Source organism: Amblyomma americanum, chromosome 11 (assembly GCF_052857255.1).
Source record: "Amblyomma americanum isolate KBUSLIRL-KWMA chromosome 11, ASM5285725v1, whole genome shotgun sequence".
Classification (NCBI taxonomy): Eukaryota; Metazoa; Arthropoda; class Arachnida; order Ixodida; family Ixodidae; genus Amblyomma; species Amblyomma americanum.
The window spans coordinates 1,170,093-1,194,784 of record NC_135507.1 but is presented as its reverse complement, the minus strand read 5'-3'; the positions used below and the strand labels follow the sequence as shown (position 1 = coordinate 1,194,784).

Below are 24,692 nucleotides of genomic sequence, written 5' to 3'. Positions count from 1 at the left end.
GGTGATGGGCGCTAGCGTTGCGCTTGGCCAACGCTTGGGTACTCTCTGAATTGCACGCTTGAGCGGGTGGCGACACTGCACCGCTGACAGTGCTACGCGGAAAAAGCTAGCGCCCTCCTAACTCAGAAGGCCTGTTTTAAAAGAATGAGGTGAAACGGCTTAGCGTAACAACATGGAAATTAAGTGGACGGTCCCTGATGTGTGCGCCAACGTGGGTTCTTCAGAATGGGCCCTCATTGCGTTCTCTCGTTCCTTGGAGCGTGCAATCGCCGCCACGCATAGCGATCTCTGTTTTCGGACCGAAAAATTGTTGGAATCATTTTGCGGCGCTCCTATGGAAGAAGGGACTCCTCGAAAACTACGCACGATCAGTTTCGGTGAAGGAAAAAAAAAAGACAAAACTGGCTGCTTAGGCATGTCAGTGGTAGGTCTGTGCCGCGCATGCAAGAAAGAGTGCAACTTCACGAGAGGGGGCAATTTGCGAAGCGTGGTCGTAGAAGAAACGGCGGTTTAGCTTGGTTGGGCCACAAGCGAATTAGGTGCGCTGGCCGGGTGCGACAGCGGTGTGCGCACAGTTGAACAAATAGAAACGGGGGGGGGGGGGGGAAGCCCAGCATGGTGGCAACTGCCACCACCCCGTTTCAAAGGGGACGCTCCTACCATCCATCCATCCATGCTGCACCCATTGAGCACGGATACAAGTTGACATCAGAGCGCGAGGGGAGACTGCGATGGCGCAGTGGCCAGCGAAGATGTTCGCCCCGGTTCTGAGCTCCGTCGCGGCCCTAGTGCGTCTTGCACAGTTGGCCGGTTGCCACCCACGGCCACCAGCTAGAGGCTTCGCACAAAGGAAAACCCACAGGGTCCAGTGTTATGTGCTGCACTGAAACGAAAGGGAGGAAGTCGGCCAGTGGTAGATGGAAAGAAGAGGGCACTGGGCTGCAAGCAGTGTTGGCTTACGGAGGCCGGCGACATCCCTCCAGAGATTGATTACCCCCACGGAGGCGACCACTGCTATACTGACAGCACCTGTGTTCGGTAATGACGATCTCCGTTCGCTTTGAAATTAGGCACACGCACGCAACTTCTGAAAATGTCAAAGAGAACAGCAGCAATCTTTATTTCTCAACACTTGAGTCACTCTCCCCGCACATGTGTATATTGCGAGAAATCTTGGCTCCCTTGCATCCTCGAATTCGCGGCTATCGGTGTAATAAACATTAGCGAATTAACGACTCCAGAATCGCTGTAGATGGACACTCTCTTACACACCTCCTCTCGCATAGCTGTGCCCAGAAATAAGCAGTGTGGTGACAGCTGAAGCCTGCTTACTTTGCCATAGAAAACCAGTTTTCGAAGGCAAGTTGTTTGGCACGGTTGTTGTTAATTTCTGGGGCTTAACGTTTACTATACGCACATGCCGACGCATTGGAGCGGACAGAAATTGAGCAGTCCGCGACTGTATGGCAGCAGCACCGCACAGGGGGCGCGCTCAGTGCGAGCCGCGCAGAAAGTCGCAGCGTGCCCGCTTGTCATCGCTCTCGACGCTGGCGCCCCCTGGTCCCAGCTTCATGAAGCTGGGCCGGATGGAGTCGTACGACGGCCACTTGGAGCCGAGCACTTCGGGCGCCTTTCTGCGAGTAACCAAGTGGTGCACTCATCAAGGGGTTGTGCGCCAGAGAGTGCAGTTGAAAAGTGCAAGCTGAAAAGCAGCCGGCGCTGTGCTCTTCCATGCAGAGGGGGGAGAGGAACAGTCGGAGGACGTTGCTTTCTAGCCTTGTGCAGTGTGCATGGTGCAGGCATGGTGGTGGGCTTTTCATGGTGTCCAAAGGTGGGGTCCATTTATCAAAACCAGCGCTCGAAGACACGGACAGAAAGGTGAGGGTGTGTGTCTCAACTTTCGGCCCGTGCCTTCGAGCGCTGCTTTCGATAAATGCATAACCAAGTCGCCCAATAAGCCACTTTCACCAACTGATCTCACCCAGGAAAAGCCGAGCACCAGGCCAGGGGGAAGCTTGCACCCATTGTATCACCGGTCGGTATTGTGCGACACTGAGGATCGAACACACCACCTCACCTGCGAGGCGGATGCTCACACGTCCGGGCTACCGCTGCCTTGCGCAAGGCTATCCTTGCATTGCTGGCAGGAGCAGCCTTATCCTGTCCGGTTCAAGTTGCTTTTATTCTCGTGATAAACTTCCGCATGCCAGCCTCGGATAAGACCACCTTGCCTCGACCGCAACAACACTTCTGGAACAAGAGTGGTCAACGGACCTGTCTCGTCGGAAAAACACTGCTATAACTCGGTTCCAGAAATAGAAATTCGTAATCATATCCTAACGGGAATGAGAACTCTTCGGAGGCATACTGGCGAGTGGGATAACGTGCGGTGGAGGAGGTTTACCCAGTGCGGGCGAACGTGGCCCACACGTGTATCATGGTGCGCGCCCAGCGCTTGTCCAGGTCGCTCGAGGGCACCTCCGGCCTGAGCGGCATGCCGAACACCAGGTGCATGTCCTCGAAGTGGACCGCCTCGGTCTGGTTGCGCCAGCTGGAGTACTTGGGCCGGTACCCCAGCACGTACACGTAAACCGCGTTCTGCCACGCGTGCAGCTGCTCGGCCAGCTCGGACATGGGGCAGGCTTGCTGGGCGCGGTTCCGTGGGCAACGAGCTTGTGTGGGCAACTCCTATACGGACTAGTTAGTCTGCAGTAGACTCCCGTTCGTATAGAAGATCTATGGCCCTGCGCTTTTATTAGACTTGTCTATGAGGAGACAAAAGGAGATATATCTACAGGAAGACAATAGAGCAATTAGGGACTATGCGATAAAAAAAACTGAGGAAACGTTTGTGCTTATAACGCGACACTTAGCTTAGCGTGCCTCTGGACAGTGCCTACTGACGACTTCTCTTTCGCTTTGGCCAATCGGGACTAGTACATAATCTGTATTCACATAAGACGAATATTCTCGTTTCGCCACCGTTATAGAGTTGGTGCTGCTAGGCTAATATGTCGTGCTTGACTCCTAAGCTCAGCCGCAGTAGACGTCTAGTCACATACCACGGGGATCGCGTTAAACGTGGCCACTCCACGACCATTTTCAAATACGACGTACGCCCGGTTTTCGTTGCCCGTACGAGCTTTGCAAAAGAGCGTTTTTTTTTACCAATAATTGTTCACAAGCAGTGCTTAAAGTGGCACGCTGCGTGTGCTTGCTTGATCATATATCCGCCGCTAGAGGCGTGGTATGTATACTGGCTGCAGCTACTGTACGGTTATTATGCGGTGCCACTTAGGCTCTCTGTTAGGTAGCAAGCTCTATTGGGCGACATTAACTTTCGTATCCAAATTCACTGTTCACTGTGACGGGGTCCGTATTCTGCGCGCAAAGTGCGTTTTATATATACTCGTTGTCCTCAAACTGCTATCTCTTCCCTTGCCGTTGCTTACAGTGCGGGTAACAATCGAAGGCAGCGCCTAAGTTGAGTATGCGAAGTAGCTAGCTGCGACACTCGGGGAGCCCTGTATCTGCACGCTGAAGGAAGAAACCCTCCCTCCGAGGCTCACCAGGACGTCGCCGACAGCCCTCTGGTAGTGCATCTCCGAGGGCGGCCGCGTGGTGTCCGCGAAGATCTCCCAGCGATCGAGCACCCGGCGACCGAGCAGCTGCGAGGCTATGCGGCGCGGGTCGCCGGAACCCGAGCGCAGCTTCTCGAGGAACCACGGGTACGCACCCTCGCTCTCCACCCGGCCCAGAAGGAAGCGCCTGCCCTGGGGCCCCGTCTGGGAGAGAAGGTGCGTGCCTGCACAGTGAGCTCCTTTTCGGTGGCCTCGGCGTTCTCCTGATGGCCACTTAACTGGCTGCCCACATGCATGGCGCACGCACTCGATATCGCGCAGCACACGGGCACCTTTGTCGTTTCGCCCCCTCGGAGAGGAAACGCGCAGCGCCACCGCTGGCAGCTGTGCTGCATGCACGGCCGAGCACGCACGGTCCATGCCCGGTCTTGCAGCAGAGGAGAAGCTGAGAGCGCAGCTTTCCCGAGGGTTCCCCGGGCTCATGATGACCAGGCACGCGTTTGGAAGCTGTTTCATGCCGTTAGACTGTTCGGGTGGCACGGGCGCCTTAATAGTGGTCTTGGCCTGGGGCCCCGTATGCGCCATATGCGGACTGCTAGCTGCAGTAGCAAGTTTCTGCTATGCTGAGACTGTGCCGACATTTGCATATTTATTTCGGTCTTATCTCTAGGTGGTTGTCTATAAACTATAGGTTGCTCACAACGCTGTGAAAAAGCTTGTAATGACGTCACCATGTCACGTGACCTAACTCTCTCGACCAATAACGAAATTATTTGCCACCTTCCAAGGAAGGCAGATTTTGATGACGGCACAATGTCACGTGGTCTATATTGACCAATCAGCGAATTTCTTGACACCGGGCATCGGCGGGGCTTTTGTGTGACAACTATAATGTTATATATATATATATATATATATATATATATATATATATATATATATATATATGTATATAAAAGGAGGAGAAAACACGGAAATCCGTTGGGCCACTTTGCAAGCGATGTCGCCCGTAAATAACTCATCTGAAAGCGCACACGAAGAGCGGATGATTTAATATAAAGCGTTGTTGTTGCATCTGAGCGCCAGATGCGCATGCGTTGCCTTCCCGCGGTGAAACGGCGCATGCGCAGTTGTCCCGCATCGGAAGCGAATCAGGCTACGCTGTGTGTCTGCACCAGCTGGCGGCGCGAAGAAGCCCCACAGCACTGACGTCAGAGGGATGAACACAAAAATTACGCCCTCGCGGCGGCTCAGTGGTTGTGGTGCTGACCAAAAAGAGGCGGGTTCGGTCCCGTCCGCGGCGGTCGCATTTGAATGGAGGCGAAATGCTAGAGGCCCGCGTACTGCGCGATGGCGCACCCCAGGTGGTCGAGGTTATCCGGAGCCCTCCACTGCGGCGTCCCTCACAGACCCAATAAAGCGCACCGGCAGTGAAAATGTGCGAGTAGCCCCACACCTGCCGTTCCTCGCCGCCCGGTTGGGAGAGGGGAGGCCGGCTGAAGACCGGCATGAACCTGGGCGCCAGCGGGCTCCGGGCCACGGCGGCCACGTCGGTCGTCTGCAGGCACTGCACCCCGGCCTCGGTGGCCAGGTCGGCGATGCAGTCCACGCTCGCGGCCAGTCGACGGGCGCCCTCTGGGCCGTCGTCCTGGTACCTGCATGCCGCGGGATCGCGGGCGTCCAAGCCGGCTTTGCTGACCGCTGCACTTCTTCCACTCGCGCCTGACTTCGCGCATTCATGCCGTTCCATTTGTGGGCCCATTCCTTTCTAGCCCTCTAATGCCGCCGCCATGCAAAGTTGCTCGCCGTGGGGAAAAAGTTACCGTCGATTCATAATGACGCCTTTGCCGCCATTGATGCGAAAGCATTGTGTGGTCCATCGGCAATGAAACCCGGTGTCGCTCAGCGCATAAGGGGTCATCGCGAAACATCCCGGATGACGTCGAAGGAAAGTAGTTTCTTCCGAAGGTGACGTCTCAGGCTGGGAGGCGAGCAGGCAGCGAAACCGCGTTCGCTCTCCACGGCGAACCTCTTACGTGAGGTGCAACGCTGTGAAGCGTGCGGAAGTGAAATAAAGGCAGGCGTGTTACTCCGCGCTTCTTCTGTGGCCCGTGGCACGACAGGGCGACAGGAAACAAGGATTAGTGAAGGGGAGTTGGGCGCGCTTTTTGTGTGGGTCCTCATTCCAGGGCTCCGCTGGCTTCAGCTGCCCTGCGGCCCACCTGTTGTACGAGGGCCCGTTGGTCCTCCGGGTTATCGCTGGTCAGCAGCGCCTCCCACCGCTCGAAAGACGCGTTTTCCGCGCACTAGACGCTCAGTCCTCTCTAGAAAAGCAGCACAGGAAATACGTCGGTTCTCGGCCTCTTGGCTTAGGTCGTATTTAGAAAGCGACATCGTGTCGTCTGCAGCGATCAAGACCATGGCAGATGTGTCATGTAAGCGAAAGCTTTACTGCTCCCCTCCGTAGCTTCTTCGCCGTGTGCGCGAGTTTGACCTCGAACCGAGGAGACACCACGTGACAGCTATGACGTCACTCAGCCGCCGCCGCCGAAACAGAGCGCTGCAGCCTCTGTCTCTGTAGGCCGTCAGCATTCATTGTGTTCGTTGGCGTTGGCAACGGTAGTCTAGACGGCGATGATTTTGACGAAAGAAGGGGGCGCATATAACTGGCTCCCTGGGTCAGTGGACGCCTCAGTAGCGCTTTGAGGTACGCGGCGGGGGTTAGAGAGAGAGAGAGAGATGTGTGCTGCATGCATTAGCTCTGACAACGTTGTGGCAGACACGCGGCACTGCAGCAATAGACCGCAGCGTTCACTGGGTGACATGCAGCCACTCGCGATGGACCATCAATTTAACTGTCACCTGCCAGGGTGGCCGTGCTGCCAATAGTCCAGTGTGCGGAATGCACTGCACGTATACAGACGCCAAGCCGCGCCTACTTGCCCGATACAGCTCAGCTTTCGCTCTCTAACCAGGTTCAACTGTAGTTGAACCGCAGCTAATTTTTTGAAGCGAAAAGCTTCACAACGCTAGGTAAAGCAGTCGTCGCGTAGGCCGGAGAATGACCTTGAACGACCTTCAGCCCAACCACGTTAGTGGTGTAAGACCATATTGTCACGACTCGGTAAAACCCCGAGGATAATAAACGGTTTACTGGTCAACCAAAAAGAATCCCTGCGCGTTTACAGCTTCTTCCTCTTCTAGCCTTGCGCTCGTAGATCCAGTCATCTTTTGCGTCTTCATGCATGCGGCAATATGTTATGGTGTCGCACCCTTGACCCCTGACCTTGAGTTGACCTTTGACACTGGGTGACCTTTAGGTTGACCTTTGACCTTAAGAACACCCGATGGGGTGATGAGATCCAATAGGGGGTGTCGCAAGACGATGTGATACCATTGCGTATCCACGTGGTAGTGTGGGAGTAGCATATAGTTCTTTAGTCGCGAGCGTGTAGCGGAGCTGCCATGGACGAGCCTCAGACGCTTAGCAAGCGTCTTTTCGCTGAATTCCAGGGCTAGCCAAGTTAAGCCACTGCTAGTTTCTAATCGCGGATGTAGGCAGTGCAAACAAGAGCGCTAGCTTTTACAGCGTTGGTGAATCTGTGTATTATTTGATTGTGTTCATTTTTCAGAGGTGCATGCCGACGCGCGGCTTCATCGCTTTGTTTGTGACGCGAGCAGATTTATCTCGATTGATCGCATCCGGGCCGATTCTGTGTTGTTCGGGACTGTTGTAGTAACTTTGCACGCCGTATCTAGAAAGTGCGCTAAATTGAGCACGGCCGCGAACTGCACCGCCAAACGATTCGGTTGGAGGGTCCGTGTGCCGCATGTGCCCCGCAAAACCGAAGCTACTGCTTTTGGAATTCATGGTCAACCTTTGCTTACAGCCATAGAGGGGAAGGTGAGTGCAAGCCACTCGCCACCCTAGCGAAGCCGACTTGTCGAGAATGCCGACAGGCCGATCGGCGAAGCAGCGAGAGCCCCAACGATGATGGACGCAGCCACCCTCCGGGAAGATGATACATACAACCCAGCGGAGTGGACGACGGTCATCGGGACTTATCAAGGCAAGCAAAAGCACGAGTGGAGGATAAAAAGAGAGAGCAAGCGAGCAACACAGCGGGACGTCAGAGTGGCGTCCCAAAAACCGCCCGAACGCAGCGAAGCTTCGCGCAAAGGTTGCCCGATTGCCCCACTGCCAAAGAGTGCTATCAAGGTATAGTTTATGCTAAATTATGCTAGGGGCAGACCTACTGCCATCTACCAAATACTGACTGAACCAGAATCTCCCCCCCCCCCTCCTGCAGCACTGAAATCATCTGGTTGCCCGCGCACTCTGGAAACCCTGGCAATGAGGCCGCCGAATCTTTAGCCCGAGGGTCTAGAAACCGGGCACAGGCGGACCTCATGGGGCGTTTCTCAAAGCAGCGAAATACCCCCCCCCCCCGACTGTTTCCTCCCTCTCTACCAGGCAGCAACACCTTTGGCGCCGTCTGCAAATGCGGACCATACCTACTCTACTCTCCCACTACCGACCCGTCCCACCTTCCTGCCCTCTGTGCAATGCACAGAAGGCTAACCTGACCCATGTCCTCCTGGCCTTTCCGGCTTCGCCTCCACCCGGCGGGCCGGCGCCACTCCAAAGACCTCACCACGCTCCATGGACCCGGCAAGACAAACGGACGTCGCCAGCCACGCTGCCAGCGTCGTGGAATTTTAAGGCATGAACGTTTGAGTGTGGTAGGGTGGTGCGGGGAACCCGGGGGGGCCCCCGTGGCCGCAGACCAGCCCAATAACCAGTGTACTTTCAGAAGTACTCTCGCTGTCTTCGCGGACTCCCACTGCGTGACGCTAATGAGTGGGTGCCTCATTAGGAAAAAGACCTGTGGTAGGGGCCGCCGCTCTGGAATATGTAGCGGGCCACGTTTCGCGTCCAGACGGCCGCGTCCCCGCGGAACAGGTGGTAGCCGAGGGAGGCCGCGCCGGCGTCGTGTCCGGCCAGCACGACGCGCGACGCGTTTCCGCCGAAGATGTCGATGTTGTCCAGGGTCCAGGAGAGCGCCAGCTGCTGGTCGTGCAGGCCGGCGTTTCCCGGGAGCACCTTGGCCGACGGACCGCTGAGGAACCCGAGCGCGCCGACGCGGTAGTTGGGCACCACCACCACCAGGTCCCCCAGGGCGGACAGGTACCGGCCGTCGTACAGCTGCTGCGCCAGTGGGAGAAGTGTGCGATGATCATGTCAGCGGACTGCATTGATTCAGCGCCATTTGCGGTGAGGAGGACCGACCGACGACGTCGTGACTCGGAGTTGAACCTCCGGGTCCGAGCTGAGCAACGCGGCCTACGGGTCTGGACCGCTCTGAATGGGAGCCATTTGGAGTGAAGAAGAGCTGTGTCCATCATTCGGAGCTGCCGCCAACTGACTTGCTGTGTTTTACTACTCGGATATGTATGTGGGAATATTTGTCGGTATACTTCTTGAATTGACGTGTGCGATGCCTTTGTAGGATGTCACTCGCTCCTTGGCCGACCTCAGTTCGGGGTAGTACCTCCCGGTTGACTACCTCGTTACCAGGATGGTCCGAATGGGCGGGGACCCAGGTCAGTGGGGAGATAGGGGCACGTCAACGCAACACAGCGGAGCCTCTAGTGGTCGCTCTTAAAACCACTCAGTGAGGATGGCGTCGAGCTCTTGTGCCCGCACCTTTATTGCGGGTTTATTGGAAAACGTTTATTGCCATCACCGAGCCTACAGTGGGCACTACACCAGATGGCTTCGAGCCCATGGCTCTCGGCGACCACCTTGTGAGCCCACCCAGCGGTCCGGAATTGCGTCAACGGGTCTGACCCTCCCACCGCTCTATAGAGAAGGGACTGGTAGGCCTTTTTGCAGCTCCACAGAATGTGTCCGGCTATCTCGCGGCATTCCTTGCCAGTCGGATCGCAATTGCGTTGGATACATGTGTGCTAGCCTCGACGGGCCAAAGAAGGTTCACGTCTGGAGCCGACGCAATGTTACCTCCAGGCCTTTGTCGAGCTTTTGTCTGGTGTGTGATCCTGGCATGGCACGCTGCCGTTGGGAGGCAGCGATTCTCGCATTACAATCTTCCCTCGTGTGTGTGTAGGGTAGAACGTGCTGTTGGGCTCTTTTGGAATGGGGTAGTTCTATTCCTAGCTGGTCGAAGAAGAGAGTAATCTCGTTCGTTACTGCAGTCACTCGGACGTGCCTCGAAGCTGTTGCCGCCGTTCTGGAAGGACGCCCCGTAGAGGAAGAAGAGCACCGTGCGCTGCTCGCAGTGTGCCGGCTCCTCCTGGTCGCAGTTCCAGGGAGGCGCCCAGATGTTCAGGTGCAGGCAGTCCTCGCTGCCGTTGCTGGTGCTCACGTTCTCGAGGCCCAGGTAGAAGTCCTGCTGCGGGCACGGAGGACGCTTCTGCATGCTCTCCAGGGTTTGGCCCGACCGGTTGCCCTGTAACGGTTTCAAACACCGCTTCTACGCTACGTTCCGTCTCGCCTCATGCGATACGCCCTGCATGCTGTCCTAGCTCATAATGACGGGTTCTATCTTTCTTATGTGACCTTCACCACTTGGCCACCTGGTGGAAGAATAACGGTGGCCTGGAAATTGGGTTTGAGGAGAGTGACTCTCTCACTTGTCGGCGGACGCACAAACCACGCCGTGGAAGAATAAAAGGGAAGGGAGGATAGTTACCCGGGATTTTTCACCGCGGAAGATGAGGTTTCGAGGAATGAGAGCTAAAGGCACTTTCTTAAAAACGTAGCCGCGCGGGGCCGTCCAGTGGTGGTAGGATGGCGCATGGCGTACCCCGAGCGGCGCGTTCAGCGGCAGCGGAGGCTTGAAGCGCACGCCCCCTCCGGGAAACTGGGCGAACGGGATTCCCAGAAAGGCGTGCACGGTCCAGTCTCGGCCCTGGTCTGCGAAAACCAGCCGCTGACCGCGCACCGTGCCGAACGGGCCCTTGATGACGGGCCGGTCACGGTTGCGCAGGTGCTCCACCAGGGCCAGGATGACCACCGCCACGGACAGCGACACGGCGAACAGCGCCAGCAGCACGAGCAGCAGGCTGCGGCAGCACGTGGCCGACCTGCGGGGTGCGCGAGGCGAGTCGGTCGATCAGATTGGGCTCGCCTTCGGCCGAATCTTGGGATCGGAGCTGAGGAGAGCTCCCATTGGTCTTCTCCGCTCAGGGTGATGTGACTGAGATGAGCTCTGGCCTTGCATAGCTTGATAGAGTACTGACCCGGGTAGTGTTTGGAAACGAGTTGGTTTGCAGGCGACGCCAAGTGGCGGCCTGTTTCGGGATGTATCGGCTCGAAGATATTTAGGTGGGCCTAGTCTCTCTGTCACACACTAACACTAAGCGGTCCCGCCCCGTCAAGCCATCGGCGAGCCCACCAGTAATTCCTCCTCGTTCCCAGCGAGGGACGCGTGCCCGTATTGTTTGGATTTGTCAGCTATATATATATATATATATATATATATATATATATATATATATATATATATATATATATATATATATATATATATATATATATATATATATATATATATATATATATATATATATATATATGCTGGTCTGCACGATTCTATTCGCCTCGGGATAAATTCTCCCTCTGGCTAAGTTCATCACCGCAACCTTAGAGTTGCTGACTACTATTTTTGGTGACGCTTTTGCAATGGCAGGTGCTATATGGCAGATTCTTCTGCAGTCTCACAGCAATTGGTTAGAAATGTGACGCTCGCTATCAGTTGAGTTCCTTCGCTCCATGGTTACACCTAGGGCCACTCGGCCGTCGCCATATGCAGCCTGCGCCATCAACGTAGACCACGCGTCGTGTGCTTCCGAAACGTCTCGGCTCGTTTCCCTTTGCGCTCTTCGGGTGCGCGTGTTTATAGGTAGGGATGAGATTATGAGTCGGTTCCACACGGTTCGTTGAAGGTAGGCTTCGATGCCTAGCCGCCCTTCATATATAGTTAACGCCTATCCTGTCGCTGTAGGATTTTCCTGCCTGTGGAATTTCCCGCGAGTGCGAAACGCCGACTGCTTCTCCTCAAGAGTGCTGTGGAGCCCTGCATTTAAAAACTTTTCATTGCGGATGGGAAGCCCCAGCGCAGCGGCTTTTACGTATATGACGCCCCAAATAATCATCCTGTCGAAGGCCACTTATAGCGAGCCTGTTCGCCCCTCTCATTGCCTGTGGGTGCGCAGCCCTCTAGTCTGCTGCCTATTCAAGCCGTTGGCCCTGATATACACGTCACGTACACGTGCGTCTGCTCTTAAACAACTGCCGTCGAGACCCACCGCTCAGGCTTAGCTGAGTCCACCTTGGCCGGCAATTCCTTGGCGTCGTTCTCCCGACCAGCCGACCCCGGGGGCTCCGTGGCTTCAGCCGCCTTGCGGTCATCCTTCTCGGCTGCAGGCGCGCTGGCCGTGGCCTCCTCGTGTGCTGCATCGCTGTCCAAGTCGTCGTGTTGACGTCACGAGGCAGCAGCGTACGCGCAAAAGTTGTCGCCGTCTCTTGAAGCGAAAACTCTGCTAGCAAGGCTCGCACTGTACATCGGAAATTAATGCATTGATTACACGCTTTAAGCAGCGGTCACTGGGTTAATACCTCTCCGACATGAAAACACCACTTCTATTAAAACCGACTAAAACACGAACGAAGTAACGAAGCTCGCTGGCGCCATATGGGGTCTCCGTCCGTGGGCTGTTGTATAGAGAGGCCGCATTGTTGGCGTCCGGGGTATTTCCGGCCGTCAACTGTTTTTCTCCATTCCGTCGCCATCGAACGTGGCGGCCAGGAGTCGAGCCTCGGAATTCGTGCTTTGCGGCTCAATGCCTCACACGGATGTCACTTCCAGCGAACGAAACGGGAATGAAAGCGTGGCTGTCGCCATTTTACCTTGGCTGGACGTGTCCGTTGGCATTGGGGGGAGCTCGAGACGTGCCTAGTTCGGCTTCCTTCGCTATGGCGTCTTGTTCGGTCGATGAGCCTGCCGACCGCCGTTCGAGATAGGTTGCTTAGGTCAGGAAAAGAAAAAAATTCGCGCAAAATGTTTGCAAAAGATTGCGATAGCCGCGGCAGTGTGCAATGCGAGCTCAGCTCTTCCCACGACACCTGCCACCGCTGGCGAGTGGCGCTCCTCGCGGCAGAAACTCTTCCGACTGTCCATTCCTTTGTTCTCGCCGTGGCAGGTGGCCTTTCGCTCTGCTAACACCTGCCAGGTTGTCAGGTGGCGTGTTACCTGTGCTCGCAGGACACCACGCCATCTCTCAGCATGCAGCTGCGATCTGTTGCTTCGAAGAGCCCCACAGGGCCAAGTTCCAGAGGAGCAATGCTATAACCAGGGCCTCGTCTGTGCGTTAGCAGTGCGTATTCACTGGTGAGCATAAAGCGTTGGTCACCTGATGTGACTAAGGGGGGTCACAATCGGCACCTCCTTCTGTTGTAACCTCTGCATGAAACCGAAGCTGCTCGGACTGGACGGAAGGAACGCAGTTTCGAGCCTGGCTACCACCGCGGGTTGATTAGTTCGGCGAAAAGCGTCCCCAAATTTCTTACAACCTGAAACAGCGGCTTCGTTAAATTTAGCCAAGTAACGAAAGAGGAGACACAATGGCGCCTTCCAACTTCCACAGCTTTTCTACACTCTGTTTTTTTTTTCCCTCAGACCTTGGCAGGCCTGTTTTAGGTGTGGACTACATCCAGGAAGGCAGTTGCTGCCTCTTGGCATTGTGCATGCAGTAAGTATTCCCGTGTGGTGCAATCATGAGCGTGCATACAGTTTGGTTCCCAAGGTGGGACACGCAGAGCGTGCAACGGCTGCTTATCCGCTTCGAAAACTTGGGCCTCCCGCATTCGCCACCGCGTCAATTTCCATCGTGGCAACAACATTCACGGTGGCCGCAGCGCCTTCGCTCTTACAAGTGATCTCCCAGTTACCGTTGCTTGCTTCTAGTGCAAAAGCATATTCACAAAAGCAGCGTCATAATAATCGTTGCAGAAAACAGAGTCGCACACAATAAAACGACGAGAGAAAAATATGGAACGCTTTCGTAAAGCGCTTTCAGCGCAAAAGTTTCAAACAGCAATAACAAACACGCAGAACGGAATTTTCCAATGTTCCAACGCGCAGATTCCCTGTCAAGGCCTGGCGATAACGAAACGGAATCTACGAAGGCGACTTCCTTACTCCGAAGGGCCACAGAACAATCGCTACAGCATGCGTCTCCCTTTTTTCTAATCAGAATTGGCCTCTTCTCGCGACTCCTGCCGAAGATCTCGACGCCGTCAAGCTCCGGCTCACATTAATCTTTGCACTCTTTGCAGTGAAGGGGCGATTCCTTTTCTGGCGACTTAGCGCGCTCCCATGCTCTGCCGTTACTACAACGACCCGTTTGTCCTCTGTACAGGCCCCGTGAGTGGTATTTCCTGTACAACACCAGCAGCGAAGGGATTAATGCCGTGCCTGCATGTTTTCGCACGGGGGTTCGTCCGTTATACGTGCGCACTTTGTCCAGTCGCGTGACACTGATCACGCTTACGGCTCTCTTTTTTCGGTGATTATACAGCGCTATTGGGCGTGTGCTAATTATTTTCACCATAGCCTGTCGTTTGCCTCACCTACGTGACTTTGTAATTATTCAGTCGTGTGCGCTTCACTGCCTTGCCTTTTGGAAATCGCCGTACAAGCTGTGTGCGTGATGGCGTTTTGCTGCAACTTGATTCAGAGTAGAGTTGTTCTCCACTCTGGCTCCATGTACTATACGCCCCGTGCCTTCACTAGGCGCCACCCCTGTTGCCAGTCCGGTCCAACAGGGGTGCAGTAGTCCGCTTCCTCCAAACTTGTCCAGGTCGGCCCGATTGATGATGGAAACAGCGGTTCTCCTACCCGCAGCCGGAATGGTTGAGAACTCTCCTCTCATGCCGGCGCAGTTCATCTTAGCCGCTGCTCACCACTCGCCCAGCTCCTGCCGGCAGCACAGCACGAGCACTGTTGTCCCCCCGTTAGTTTAGACAATGGTGGTCCACGCACGTGGCTCAGTGCATGCAGCCGAAAACGCACGCAGTCTGTATGGTTCCCGCCTTGTGGGAACATGCAACTCGAATGCAACGAGGGCGAAGGAGGAGGAGGGTGTCTGCAGCCCACCCCTGGTCACACGCGAAGCCGCCGTTCTGCGTTGCGTTGGTGCATGCCAGCAGCGGGACCTGCTCGTGTATGTATACCTGCGGCTTTCTCCTCGGGTCGCCCTCTCTGCTCTGCTGTGGCCAAGATGCTCCCGGTGGCCGAGGGCTCCGGAGACTTGGCGGAGGAGTGAGTGGTCCCCTCTGCGGGATGAAGTATCGGTGCGGTTAAAGCGAGCAAAAAAGACCCTCGTAATGGGAACGAAGTACTAGCTAACAGACAAGGCATGGATGAACACCCTTTTCCAAGGAGTTGCGGTCACGCTTAGTTATGGAGCTGTGCGTTTAAATAGTTATATGTAGCTGCGACAGAATACTTGGCTACATCAACCTCAACTATCACGCGCCTCTGCTTAACTGAAACGTTTCTCGATCGCGCAACTATCCAATCCACAGTGAGTCAGCATGCAGGTTTGCGGTAGAAGACGAAGGAAATTTTCATACAGACGTATAAACTGCATGTACACCAATGAATGCACAGGAGGAGACCACAGAGCACACGACGGCTCTATGGGGACCTCCACGAGAACCCCACCGAATTCGCCTGAAGGCGTTCAAAATAAGTGTATTCTTTTGAGCCGCCAGCTTGAAAGTAAAGTTCTTCGGAACTCTATATTCGTTCCATGCCCGATAACAGCTGTGCCCGTACGGGAGGAGCCACTGTGGAGGGATTTAGTGCAGCCGGGCGCGTAGCGAAGATTGGCGCAGCCGAGCACTCTGTCGCGCTTCTATACTTTGCCGACACGAAGAAGCCCCACTGCCAGACACTTGTGGGCATGCTCTGGGTTACGACTGCGACGGCAACACGCACACAATGACGCTGCAGAAAGGTGCTATTTAGGTGCCTGAAGAGGGCCGAAAGGGGGAATCTTTGCAGAAGGAACCTCGGATTCCCGTGCTGAGAATGAATGAGACAAACGACGACGAGGAGCGGAGAAAAAAAAATGGCGCTCGCCTTTGTCGCTCGTGGACTGTGGACTCCGACGTGGTTTAATTAAATTGTACGCTAGAGGGAATTATAAGTTGTTGTTGTCACAACAACTTATTCCGAGAGAGGGACAGCCCCGTAGAGCACCAGAGGCCACAGAGCGTGAGAAATTCACGTGGCGAATATTTATCGAGAATGCACTGAGGCGATTTCACGAAGATACGGTAAAGGTTAAGACTTCCGAGCTTTTGAAGCAACGCCAGACAACTAGGCGTTCCAAGAGCTTAAAAAAAATTACAGACGATTAATGTAGCCGGTACTGCGAAATTAGAGCGCTGCTCTTCAGGGCTGCCAGGTGGCGTATAATTGGTTTTTGCTGTCTCGCATATCGGCGAGCACCTGAACCGCGCCAAGGGATAAAGGAGGGAGTGAGAGAAGAAAGGAAGAAACAGGTGCCGTAGTGGAGAGCTCCGGAATAATTTCGACCACCTGGGGGCCTTCAACGAGCACTGACATCGCACAGCACACGCCTACATCGAGACGCGCCCGCCGCGGCCGGGTTCCAACCCGGGTACACCGGATCAGTAGCCGAGCGTCCGAACCACCGCGGCGGGTAGGTGGCGTTTTGCAGAGCTGCTATTCGCGGACAACCGTTTACGCCGACAGCGCCCCAGACTGCGAACTAACGGGCGCTCTAAAATGCGCCTCTCAAGAACTTTCTATAAATAGTGGCTGACGGCTATAAGCGATGAACGCGTGAAATTGTGCGCGAGAACTCTCCACGCATTTTTTTTTTTTTGCGCGCACCAGTTACGTGCGAGTGAGATTTCGAGGAAAGCAACGACGTTAGCGAAGGGACAGCGCTCGAGTGGGTTTGGGTCTTTGCCTCTCTCCAGCTGTCATCCCTCGCGGCGCTGTTGAGGTGAGTTTGGTGAAGAACTGCTGGGCGTAGCCTGGTCGATTCCCCGCACAAAAGACGCGGGGGAAAGGACCATCTGCGGTGAACTGAAGCGCCCCATCGAGAAGTGAGGCCGTTTCCTTTCCTCAAAGACCAGTGTTCACAATCGCCTGATCGCAGTGAGAGCGGGCAGCGGTGAACCCTAGATAGCTACCCCCCCCCCCCCCCCCCTCGAGCTGCGCTCACGCGGACTGACCGGGGGGCGGCTCCGTCTTCCGAGGTTTCCCCGAATTCTCCCACGTGACCGGTGCCGTCTCGTACGAAGTGGTGGTCGTCGTCAGCTCTCGGGACTTGCCCTGCTTCATGGCGACGGTCGGCCTTCTTCTTCTTCTTCTTCTTCACCCCAGTCACGCGGCGCCAAGCTACGTACAGCGGAGAACACATGTCAATGAAGTATTTGCGCGGAGACAACAATACGTGAGTCGGCGGCGACGTACAAAAGACTGAATCAAGATGAAAATAAAAAAATGGAGAATTCAATTAGATTAAAGAAATATGAATTACCAGGAATAGAATCAAGCGCACTTTTTGGACATGCGACAGAATTTTGTATACATGCAGCTGACAAGGTAATCGATCAATTGCACTTATGTAAGCATGAAGGTAGCCGCAAACACTGCTTGACGGGAATCCCTTTGCGCTCGCACCGAACGAGAGAAGAACTGGAAGATAGAAAGGGAGTCCTAACCTCGAAAGAGGGACCTCCAAATACTGCTTTCTCTGAACTGCGAACCGCCGGCAAGAGAGGAGAAAATGATCTGTTGTTTCAACTTGCCCACATGAGACACAAAGGTTTGTCGCAGCGAAGTGGGGGATTCTGCATCGCAGAAGCGTCATTGACACCTCACAAAGCCTTGATTTACAGCATCGGACATTCCATGGGTACTTTAAGTGGTGGATCACTCATGCTGGCTGAAATATGTTCGGACCACTAGAAACGTGAAGTTTCCAACAGAATGAGGTGAGGGACGGGATGGATTACAGGAGCGCTGAGAGCTGACCTTTCCAATAAGTCAGCCACCTCGTTAAAATAGACGCCCGAATGCCCAGGTACCCAGACAAAGCGGATCTCGCGCACTGTGCGCGGAACAAAAAACCCCAGCGAACGATTCAGTAGAGGTTTTCCGGAATTTTGGAGAGAGACTAGAACTGAAAGGCAGTCAATCTGCATGATTAGGAACCCGGGCTACATGCCTGGGAATTTTTGGAAGAGCCAAACCAATAGCCAGAAACTTTGCGAAGAATATGGGAGTGTAATCAGGGATACGGAACGGCGAAGAATATGGGAGTGTAATCAGGGATGCGGAACGGCCCCGCCGCGGTGGCTCAGTGGTTAGGCTCAGTGGTGGCTCCACTACTGATCCGGAGTTCCCGGGTTCGAACCCGACCGCGGCGGCTGTGTTTTTATGGATGAAAAACGCTAAGGCGCTCGTGTGCTGTGCGATGTCAGTGCACGTTAAAGATCCCCAGGCGGTCGAAATTATTCAGGAGCCCTCCACTACGGCACCTATTCTTCCTTTCTTCTTTCACTCCCTTCTTTATCCCTTCCCTTACGGCGCGATTCAGGTGTCCAACGATGTATGAGACAGATACTGCGCCATTTCCTTTCCCCCCAAAAAGCAATTATTATTATTATTATTATACGGAACGGAATAGCTCCAAGCCAGATCCTGTGCGTGTGCTTCTTCGGCGCAGTGCTCATGCGGGTCTCTACAGCGATGCTCGATCCACGCCTGTCACGCAGCGACACCCAGCGGTCTATAGGCGGGCCATAGAACCGAGTGTCGCGACGCCTACATGTGGGCAGCAAACGAAACAAATTCCGAGGTATACTCGTTTGAGATCATTGATGACCGCAATGGTGCGTGGCAAAAAAAAAAAAGTGCGTGGGACACTCGCAGTAGTTATAATCTATAAATAACTGCGCCATTTCCTTTCCTCAAAACCAATTTTCAAAGTATCTACCGCGCGGAACCAACTGATACTTCGGGGAATTGCAATTTTACGTGTTCGGAATTAAATGCAATAAGCTGGGTGTGCGTGAAAAGGTGCTGTCATGGCCCCTTCAAGGCGGAGCTTAAGTGGCTCATATATTTTTTTTGTTTTTTGTCGGGAGTCTGTAGAGCGTGCATCCGACAAGATATTTCCGACAGCAGTGCTGCAATTAATTTTTTACTCTCCAAGGCGCGCGTCCAAAAAATCAACGTTATTTGCAAATCATCTTCTTTAAAGTTAGGCCAATCTTAACACGCGATTTCCACAGACTTTGTTTCCTTGCTCTCCGCTAACTGTATTATTTAGCAAAGTCTGTCAGTGCTGGCTTCCAGTTTTCCAGACTGATCTACCGTTGCAGCTCAGCTTGCGAGTTGAGCTGCAACTCACTCTTCACTGCTTCCGCTCAGCGACACCTGGTGGCTTCCTGGAGGATGACAAAGAACAGCGGACTTTGAAGCGAAAGCTTCACGTACGCTAGGTAAAGCCGGTTTCGCCGTGCGTTGCCGGTCGACCTTCGAGTGAGCCAGAGGTCGAGTGTGGCTGTAGGCCTTAATTACCGTGTGGGGTCCACCATCGTGTCGCACCACTTGGCCTTTCGATTCGCCGCTAGAGGGTTCATTGGGGGACCAACCTCTATCAACCATTCATATTATATTAACTGCCCCCTGCCAGGGCACTCAACGTTACAGACGCCAAGCCGCGCCTACTTGCCCGATTCACCACTGCAGCTTTCGCTCTCTAACCAGGCTCAGCAGTAGTTGAAACGCAGCTAATTTTTTTGCGGCCGTGTTTGAAGCCGCCGACAAGATTGATGCTCTGCACATAAGCAATGGGGTTTCCGAAGAGAAATGGGTTGAGAGACGTGGACAATAAAAGGAAAGGGGAAGAATTCGCAGTGATGCATGAAAGTCTGAACCTAAAATTATTCGGTACCCGCCGCGGTGGCTCAGTGGTTAGGGCGCTCGACTACTGATCCGGAGTTCCCGGGTTCGAACCCGACCGCGGCGGCTGCGTTTTTATGGAGGAAAAACGCTCAGGCGCCCGTGTGCTGTGCGTTGTCAGTGCACGTTAAAGATCCCCAGGTGGTCGAAATTATTCCGGAACCCTCCACTACGGACCTCTTTGTTCCTCTCTTCTTTCACTCCCTCCTTTATCCCTTCCTTTACGGCGTGGTTCAGGTGTCCAACGATATATGAGACAGATACTGCGCCATTTCCTTCCCCAAAAAACCAATTATTATTATTAGAATTATTCGGTGTAGATATTATAAACGTAATCCGACATGCAGGGCACTGTATTTTATTCACTGCAATAATTTTTTTACAATATGAGAATTGTAGCACGTGACGCAATTAGTCTTTTATTACTTATAAATACGAGCGGTAAAGATATCTGCCTGTCCAGTTAACGCAACCTGAAAAGATGCTCTGTAGCTATTCATTATTTTCATCATCGTCATCAGCCTGACTACGTCCACTGCAGGACAAGGGCCTCTCCCATGTCTCTCCTATTATGAACATGTCCTTTGCCAGCTGCGCCCACCGTACGCCTGCGAACTTCCTAATCTCACGCGCCCACCTAGCCTTCTGCCGGCCCCTGCTATACGCTTGCCTTCTCTTGGATTAATCCACTCCGTTACCCAGTTGTCTTGCCTTCGCTGTCCGCTTCTTCCTGCGATGTCGCCACTTTACCCAAGAATACGCTCGGGCCCCGCTCGCATTAATGCAACGCCCACAGGGGACGCCGACGACAGCTGCCCTCGGCGCCTGCCCTGCAGACACTTCTCCCTTGTTGTGGTGCGCGCGATGTCGGCTGCAGTCAGTCATCGCGTGGAGGCCACTGTGTGATCAAAACCCGACGGCTGTTTGCGTTCGCTCTGCGCAATCGCCCAATCCGCACACACGAATCGCGCGGACTCGCCAGGCCTCGTCACAGAACCGGCGGTCGGCCGCGCATACATAGTTCACCGCTGATTAAAGTGCGCAGACGTATGAAATGCAGCCGCTTCTTCCGATGCGGATGAGGTGCGCAGTCGTTCCCCTCACCGGGCGTGCAGCTGCTTTCGCTGGGCCGCACAAGGCCAGGCGGGGTTTATGTATACGTGTGGCATGCCTCGGTTCCGTGCGCAGGCGCCGACTGAGAGTCTGACCGGACCGGACCCTACCTGTACCGAAGAAGAAAACAAAAAGAAGCTACCTTATACCGGCACCAGTCACTCGTATGTATGAGGGGCGGCTGCCACTTGGATCGCCCGCGACAGTATACAGGGGACAAGAGACATCGCTGCCCGTATTGCAGCAGCGATAGCAGACGATGTGTGTGCCCTTGTGACGTCACGACAGCGTTCAGTAGGGCGGTCGCTGCCGGCGGGAGGAGTTTCTCGGTCTCAATTTCGACTGTATACAGCGCGTCCTGGGCACCGAAATTTGTGGAATTGAATCGGAGGCGCCTGGAGTAACGACCGTGGATGTGACGCGATGTGGCGTTAATGGGTTAGCGCCGATATCTGCGTCGTTCTCTCCCTTGCTAGATCCAGGGATCCCCGGGGGTCCTCGTACGTACCGCTGCTCGCGCACTGCTGCAGCGTGTCTGCCCCGCAGGTGTTGCCATTAATTTAGCTCTCGCCTGCCACGGTGGGCAGTTTCCGCACAATCCGAGGGGCAGCTTGTGACCTGGGTTGGGTTGCTTGTTGGGGAATTGTTCGCTCATATACAACGCCCGGTTACATTGTGCACAGTGCATTGTGCACAAGATTCGCTGAACGTGTGTTCACGTGCAAACGAAAGCGACCGCGATTTCTGCCGCCGCGGCGCAAAGGCCTGTTTCGATCCGTCGCGTCGACTCGAGTGGCCAGGGCGACGAGATCCCCACGAGTTGGGAGTTCTTCGCCGCGACGCGCCTCTCAGTTCGCGTGCCAGCCCTTGCGCGAATGTCAGCTGCTGCTGGGTCGACGTCCAGACGCCGTCGAGAGACTCTCGGTGCTGGGCGCAGTCACCACCGCATCAGCTCAAACTGCGAGGGGAGAGAAGAGCGCGGAGTGATTTTGCGGATACACGGCTGTAGAGCAGCAGCCACACTGTGCGCACACTTGGTCGGTCCAAGAGTTTGTTTGTCGGCGGGCCTGCAGTGCTGTGGCCGGGCTCGTTGTGCTACGGCGTCGTTGGAAGCTGAGAGGCTGCAGCCACGCACACGGGGCCCGCTACCCGGCACAAGCATTCTTTGCCCTCGACTATTACGCGCATCGTAATTGGTGCTCCTTCTTCTCACCGGACCGAGGGAAAGGTGCCGACATTCCGAGACGGGACGGCGGCTGCTTCGCCCCTTCTTCGGCTGTGCGCGACGGTCTCCGACAGCCACGCCCCGGGGAAGCTACCGTTCCGCAGCCAGCACCGGGGGTGTGCGCCCAAGTGGAGCGGCAGTGCTCGGAACACCACAATACGCTGATACTGTAGAAGCTTGGTAGAAGTGTGAGCGCCGTGTCTGGGCACTTGTCACGTCCTTTGTCCCCTGCGCTGCTGAAAAACCACAATACGGGGGGGGGGGGGGGGGGGAGCAGACGTCACAAGTGTATACATCGTCTTAATTTAATGAAGACACATAATCACAAAAGCGCGTGCGTGCCAAAAACAGTGTGCACATTGCGCACATGCTGTGCGTGCGTGCGCTCAGGCGTTCACTTGCAGCGAACGTGTGACGTTTTTCGACGCGTATTTAATAAAACTGCCACAGTTAGTAACCGAGGCTTTGAATTACGTGGCCATTAAACCTGCCTTGCCCACGTGTTCTCCCGACTGGTGTTTAATTTCATCAATGCGAACGAACCGGACTCGTCTCTTGGGCTCATGACTTAATTCCCCGGCATCATTTTTTTCGACGGTATTCCTCACTGCCACTTGGACATGAAATTTCCACATTGCCTTTAAAGAGAGCGAAAAACATGACAACTTTATTGGTTGCGTGGTTTTACACGTGCCCGCCACACAAGCCCCTGCAGGCGTCATCCCCTGTGAGTGACGCCAAAACTAAAAAAGAAAGCATTCTATAAACTGTGAACTGTGAAACCAAGCGCCCTCAACCGCTCTTTACATCGAGTAAACTAACTACTCAATTAAAACTCTTTTTCTGCCACCGCCGGAGTAAATTGTCACCAGTAGTACTCGCTGCTATTTTATTTGCACATTGAAGGATGTGTTCAACTGCTGCAATTAAGCATCTAGTGTATCTAATAAAACTGCGGTACATGGAACGGTGGCTGCCTCGTTGTAGGCGGTTGTCTGCAATAACAATGGTTGAGGGTACGGTTATTTACTTTTACGAAATGCTGCCAAATAGGGCATGCAATTTATCTAAGTTTTGTCACCATTTTTAGAGGCCAGCAGATGGAGACGGTGGCTATCATTTCACGTTCACTTATGTTTACACAGACAAAAAAAAAAGGTTCGAAAAACGTTGAAATGAGTTTAAGCACTCTGCCTTCCTTCTAAGCATTTTGATATCAATAATGGCGCGTGTAAGTTTCAGTTTCACGGTAACAGTGACCGGGATGGTTGAGTTTGGAGTCACGCGATCTGAGGAGCTCGCCACTGCGGGGTTAATAGCAGCTGGCTCTCGACGGGCGTGCCGCAATGAGTGCCACGGCGTCTGGTTGAAACTGAGTGCATGAGAGTGCTTTCGCCCTGGGGGCTACCCGCTACACTATCGCCGTCTGTCGCCCGTGAGCTCCGTTTCTTTCCCATAATAAGCACGCAGAGTTGAGCAGTTCACCGGAGCTCTGCAAGCGGCTTGATCGGGACCAATCACGGAGCCGGATCTCCTCACGTAGGTATGCGGTTCACAACCGGCTCTGAAAGGCAGCAGAGTGCCGTCTCTTTGTTGCACAGTTAGCGAACTACTTCCGCTCCACCGTGGTGGTTGGGGCCTTTTCTCGACCGTGTGGACGGACGCGTTCCCTCCCCGGTGGGCAATTAAAAGGGAGGCGAGAAAGCTGGCGCCATTATGGAGCCGAGGCTGAGATGCTATCTGCCCTCGGTTCCTGTCGGCTCTAACGAATCACCGTCGACAGCGAGTCCCGTCGTTCCTGCTCGCTCGTCGACAAGCCTGGGCGGAGTTCCAGGACGGCAGCAGCCTCGCGTTCATTGCCCGAAAGTAGATCGCCTCTCGTCGATGCATTGGCTCTGTTCACACAGTGTGTGCTGGCACGGAGCTCGGTCAGGCGTATGTCTGCCTTACAGTGGGCGTGAAAAATGAGCTGCAAATCTATTCCACCAAATCTGTCTTGATCGAACCAACAGCCATATGTATCTTCCAAAGTCCAATGTCATCAGGGGTTGTGCTTTCATTTCCAACTCTCCGCGCCCGTGAAGAGCAAAAAAGGCCGCTTGTTCTCCGCCTGTTTAGTGTGGGGACCAGGCGCTCCTCGCCCTTGTCGGGAGCTCGAAAGGGGCCCTGGCAAAGTCACCTTCGTTTCTCGCACTTGCGGTCAAGATCTGCTCAGTGACTAACTTCTCTTTCATGGCAGCGGCACCAACGGAAACAATTAAACCGATGCACGGTGCTGTCAATCAATTAAATCACCGGACTCGGCAGATTCAAAGTAGTGCTTGTGAAACACGAAGAGCAGCTGGTCCGCGAAACCATCGTGGCAGCTTCGATGGCGAGGACCATTGTTGATCAGTTCGTCGCGTTAACTGAGCAGAAACTTGATGTGTTGTTGAACTTTGATTCACCTCCATCATTACAAAGCTTCTTTTTTACTTTAAAGGATAGCGATAAATTGGTGCGACGCATGTGGTTGTGCAGGTGGTGCAAGACTGGGCCGCGTTTCTTCCAAATAAAGGTCAGCGGCTGTCTCCTGTCCTGTCTGTCCCTTTGTGCTGCGCTCTTCCACCACAAATTTGCTCGGGCATTTGTCCCACGTGGTCTGTCAGTGTTCGGCAAGGTTGCCGCTTGTAACTTGTTTCTAGCAACAGAAATTCATTATGCTTTGCAGATTATACATTGTGCCAGTAGTTCCAT

General features: G+C 54.3%; 2 protein-coding genes across 2 annotated transcripts in view; one reads left to right on the top strand and one right to left on the bottom strand.

The window, feature by feature from the left end:
• Window positions 1-24,692, top strand: part of LOC144111131 (lactadherin-like) — a 131,994-nt gene that overhangs the window by 848 nt on the left and 106,454 nt on the right. The window lies entirely within an intron of this gene.
• Window positions 1,148-16,987, bottom strand: LOC144110875 (acetylcholinesterase-like). The gene is made up of 11 exons (XM_077643945.1): window positions 16,879-16,987; window positions 14,839-14,940; window positions 12,514-12,604; window positions 11,913-12,065; window positions 10,409-10,688; window positions 9,812-10,051; window positions 8,468-8,790; window positions 5,038-5,236; window positions 3,570-3,785; window positions 2,405-2,688; window positions 1,148-1,634 (listed from the first exon to the last, which is right to left on the bottom strand). The coding sequence occupies exons 1-11, from the start codon at window positions 16,985-16,987 to the stop codon at window positions 1,493-1,495; spliced, it is 2,139 nt and encodes a 712-aa protein (XP_077500071.1). The 3' UTR covers window positions 1,148-1,492.